This window comes from Lissotriton vulgaris, chromosome 1_1 (genome assembly GCF_964263255.1).
Source record: "Lissotriton vulgaris chromosome 1_1, aLisVul1.2, whole genome shotgun sequence".
Classification (NCBI taxonomy): domain Eukaryota; kingdom Metazoa; phylum Chordata; class Amphibia; order Caudata; family Salamandridae; genus Lissotriton; species Lissotriton vulgaris.
The window spans coordinates 80,311,903-80,316,977 of NC_141685.1; the positions used below are offsets into that span (position 1 = coordinate 80,311,903).

At 43.1% G+C, this 5,075-nt stretch overlaps 1 protein-coding gene across 1 annotated transcript; it reads left to right on the forward strand.

Annotated features, from left to right (window-relative positions):
- Positions 1-499: 499 nt before the first annotated feature.
- On the forward strand, positions 500-3,099 carry LOC147737425 (uncharacterized). The gene has a single exon (XM_086929335.1). It carries the CDS (start codon positions 1,145-1,147, stop codon positions 2,723-2,725), a length of 1,581 nt encoding a protein of 526 aa, XP_086785461.1. The 5' UTR covers positions 500-1,144; the 3' UTR covers positions 2,726-3,099.
- The last annotated feature ends 1,976 nt before the right edge of the window (positions 3,100-5,075 follow it).

The following is a 5,075-nucleotide window of genomic DNA, read 5'->3' on the forward strand; positions in this document are numbered from 1 at the left end:
TTTAAACAATTTCCAAAATCTAGGTGTGGCGAGGAAGTGGGAGCTGAGGAAAGTACTATACTGTCAGTGAAGTCTCTAATTTAGCATTTCATTAGTCCAGAGCAAAGCCATATCTGTGCACAGAATAACCTTCATCTAAAACATCATGTAATCCCAGAGAGGAAGCACACACTGCATAAAAGAGAGTTATAACAAAAGGTTTCTTCTGCAGACCATCAAAGAAAAGACGCTGAGAGAAGACTCCGAAGCTGACACGTTAACAACCAAAAGATTGGAAAATCACCTTTGTTCAACAACCGTTTTTAGCCAGTTATGCAAGTTTGAGACTATCTGCCTCGGGATAGAACACCTCGACCCACTCTGCTCACTCTTGCGAAAACCTTAAAAATTCACCACTTTATTGTGTTCATGACCATCTCAGATTGTTTCCTTTTTATTGTGTACTGTTCTGTAATTCTATGTAAATCGCCTCAACATTATCTGCTGTGCATGAGGGATATGTAAAACTGTTAAAGATAAAAATGGATTAAATGAGCACAGTTGCGCTATAGGTAATGTAAATAAATCCTCGTCTTCAGAACTACAAACCTTAACCTTACACCAAACATAGAAAGGGTAAAAGGAACTGATGTTCTGAGACTCGTGATCCACAATAGTACTGTGCACGTTCTAACGCCCTCAGTTACTGCCATTACATCAGTGCAAAAAGGTACTTATCAGTTTAATCATTAAATATCAGACTAACACCTTATCACTGCATTGCTAAGAACCTATACAAATAGATTTGAGGAAATCTTCAGTCACAAAATAAGTTGCTGCCGGAGAGCCTAGACCTAAAGACTATTATCTGCTAGAAACATTTCGACATGTGTTACAGGGCTGCTTCCAGACATATTTTGCTCAATTCAAGTGTTAAGAAGATTACACACAATTTCTTATAGAGATAAATGCTGAACATTATCTAAACAAGCCTGACTCTAAAATCAGGTTCCCTCTTACCGTGGCATATAAGCAAGAGAAAACGAAACATAGAGATATTAACTCTAGGGATACACCTTATAAAAACATTGACTGTGCGAACAAATTCAGTGTTCAAAACCGCCTCAATCAAGGTAAAATAACCTAAGTTGGGGAAAAAAGTTACATGTGCCAGAAAAGATACAGCCCTAAATCTTATCTCACAGAATTTGACAGAATGCACACTGGGGGAAACCACTTTCAGTGCAATGTATGCCAAAAAAGTTTCAGACGTAAATCTTATCTAACTGAACATATAAAAATCCACACTGGGGAAAACCCTTATCAGTGCTCTGAATGCCAGGAGAGGTTTTGTAACAAAGAAAGCCTTTCTCAACATGCAATAACCCATTCTGTGGAACAACCTTATCAGTGCTCTGAATGCCAGAAATGTTTCAGTGTAAAAAGTAGTCTCACACGGCATAGAAAGATCCACACTGGGGAAAAGCCTTATCAGTGCTCTGAATGCCACAAATGTTTCAGTGAAAAAAGCGTTCTCAATCAGCATATAAGAACGCACACTGGGGAAAAACCTTATCAGTGCACTGAATGCCACAAATGTTTCAGTGATAAAAGCGTTCTCAGTCGGCATACAAGAACCCACACTGGGGAAAAACCTTATCAGTGCTCTGAATGCCAGAAATGTTTCAGTGAAAAACGCGAGCTCACGGTGCATATAAAAACCCACACTGGGGAAAAACCTTTTCAGTGCTCTGAATGCCAGAACATTTTCCGAAACATAGGAAGTCTTTCTCAACATACATTAACCCACACAGGGAAAACACCTTATCCATGCTCTGAATGTCAGAAATGTTTCAGTTACAAAAGCAGTCTCAATCAGCATATAAGAACCCACACTGGGGAAAAACCTTATCAGTGCTCTGAATGCCCAAAAGATTTCAAACTTAAATCACTTCTAACTGCACATGTGAGATTCCACACTGGGGAAAAGCCTTATCAGTGCTCTGAATGCCAGAAATGTTTCAGTGACAAAATAGGACTCACTCAACATATACCAACCCACACTGGGGAAAAACCTTACCAGTGCTCTGAATGCCACAAATGTTTCAGTGTAAAAAGCAATCTCACTCAGCATATAAGAACCCACACTGGGGAAAAACCTTATCAGTGCTCTGAATGCCACAGATGTTTCAGTGAAAAAATCAGACTCACTGAGCATATAAGAACCCACACTGGGGAAAAACCTTATCAGTGCTCTGAATGCCACAAATGTTTCAGTGAAAAAAGCAGTCTCACTCAGCATATAAGAATCCACACTGGGGAAAAGCCTTATCAGTGCTCTGAATGCCACAAATGTTTCAGTGAAAAAAGCGGTCTCAGTCAGCATATAAGAATCCACACTGGGGAAAAGCCTTATCAGTGCTCTGAATGCCACAAATGTTTCAGTGAAAGAAGCGGTCTCAGTCAGCATATAAGAACCCACACTGCGGAAAAACCTTATCAGTGCTCTGAATGCCACAATTGTTTCAGTGAAAAAAGCAGTCTCACTCAGCATATAAGAATCCACACTGGGGAAAAGCCTTATCAGTGCTCTGAATGCCAGAAATGTTTCAGTGAAAAAAGCAATCTCACTCAGCATATAAGAACACACACTGGGGAAAAACCATATCAGTGCTCCGAATGCCTAAAATGTTTCAGCCGTAAATCGCATCTCACTGGACATGTGAGAATTCACACTGGTGCATAAAATTATCAGTGCTCTAAAGGTCAGTAAAGATTCAGAGGTAGTGATGGTTACAAGCGCCATAAGAAAACACACCATCAAAATAATTCAGTGCTCAGCACGCCAGAAAAACATCAATTTTATACTCAATCTCACTCTACATGAGCAGACGGACACACGGGAAAAACATTACCAACGCTGTGAATGCCAGAAATTCCTATTTGACAGGCACATCCTCACTAACCAAAAGCGACTCCATACTGATGAAAACCTTATGAGTGCTCTGAATGCCAGAAAAGCTCCAGAGAAAAAAACGCTATCTCACCATGAGAAACTCCACACTGGAGAAAATCCTTATGTCATAAAAGCTTGAATCTGAAAGACAGTGTTATGCTTCATGAGAGATCCCACTCTGGGGAAAAACCTTATGAGTGTTCGAAATGCAAACAAAGTTTTGGTTACAAATTACTTCTAACTTGTCATGAGCGAACTCACACGGGGGAAAAAAGCCTTATATGTGTTCTGAATGTCAGATAAGGTTCAATCACGAATACAATGGCATTTCACATGAGAGAATTCACACTGGTCTAAAGCCTTAATCAGGAAGGGAAAGCCAGAAACGTTATACTCAGAAAGGAGATATCACTAAACATAAGAAATGCATCCACACCAGGTGAAAAGTGAGGCGTATCTTGAGTTGCAGAAAAGCTTCTAACAACCTGACTTTACATGAGAGAGCACATATTGTGGTTGCAATAGAATTCATCAAAAATCTCTTACAGGATAACTTAGGCTGCCCGCATGCAACCTCCAAAGAAATTTCAGGCCTGGAAATATTTTTCTTTGCAACAGAATCCACAATTTGAGTATCTGAAAGTTACAAAACTCTCAAGGTCTTTACTTTACACAGAGAAGTGTTAGTGCTTGCAAAAATCAACTAATTGCCCTAAAAATCACAATAATAATATCTTAAATTTTACTCCACCCAAAAGGTTTCTACTCACCCTTGTTTCTTAACATATGACTGATATCTATTTTTTCATGATAAGATTAAGCCTATGTGGAGTTCTTCAGTGAGGAACTCCGCAAAGTGACAAAAAAACTCTGGCGGTCTACGTGGAGTTCCGCAAGCAGCGGAGTGTGTAAGGGTCATGCCGTTAGTGGTGATTTCATCCCATGTCGGAGGATCATTTGGCCCTTCTCTTCCAGGAAGTTATGGATCTCTTTGCCAAGGGAGCTATCAAATGTGTCCCTGTGCCAGAAGTAGGTCGGGTTGCTACTCCCACTACTTCTTGGTACCGAAGAAGGACAAAGGCCTGCATCCTATCGTAGTCCTCAGGGACATAAACCGCTTCCTCCGAAAGGAGAAGTTCAAGATGTTAACCTTGGCTCAGGTCTTGTCTGCCTTCGACCCTGGAGATTTGATGGTAGCGTTGGACTTGCAGGACACTTAATTTCACATCCTCGTCTTGCCTGCCCACCGTCATTACCTACAGTTCACGGTAGGCCACACGCATTTTCAGTTTCCACGCTCCCCTTTGGCCTTACCAGCCCCCCCCCCCCGGGTGTTCACGAAAGTGATGGCGGGGGTCGTAGCTCATCTGCGCAGATCAGGGGTTCCAGTCTTCCCCTCTCTCGACGACTGGCTGTTGAAGGTGAGCTCGCCCAGGCTGTCGTCTCCCACCTCCAGACTACGACAGACTTCCTGCATTTGCTGGGTTTCACAGTTAACCTGCTGAAGTCGCACCTGATTCCCTCCTATATGCTCCTTTTCATCAGAGCGGTTCTGGACACAGCACATTTTTGGGTCTATCCTCCCTAGCAGCAAGTCCAGGCTACTCAGGATATGATACCGATGTTTCAGCCTCCATCCCGGGGTTCTGTGAGAATGACCCAGAGGCTGCTGGGCCTCATGGCCTCCTGCATCCGGCTGGTGCATCATGCCAGATGGCTTATACGTGCTCTGCAGTGGGACCTGAAGTTCCAGTGGGCGCAGCACCAGGGGAATCTTTCCGATGACTTTGAGATTTCAGAGGGGACTGCAAGTCTGTTGCAATGGTGGTTCAGGAACCAGGATTGGGTCAACAGCAGATCCCTCTCCCTTCCCCAACCTGAGTTCACAGTAGTAATGGATGCGTTACTCCTGGGTAGGGGCAGCCATGTGGGAATGGCGGAGATCAAAGACCTCTGGTCTCTGGCGGAGTCCAGGCACCACATCACCCCTCTGGAGCTCCGGACGATTTGTCTTGCACTGAAGGCATTCCTTCTTTCTGTCAAAGGAAGAGTGGTGCAGGTGTTCACGGACAACACCACCGCCATGTGGGACTGCAACAAACAGGACAGAGTGGGGTTGTGGACCCTATGTCAAGAGGCT

What these genes read in the sequence shown, in the direction of transcription:
- LOC147737425 (XM_086929335.1), top strand. Translation starts at nt 1,145, where the DNA reads ATGTGCCAGAAAAGATACAGCCCTAAATCTTATCTCACAGAATTTGAC.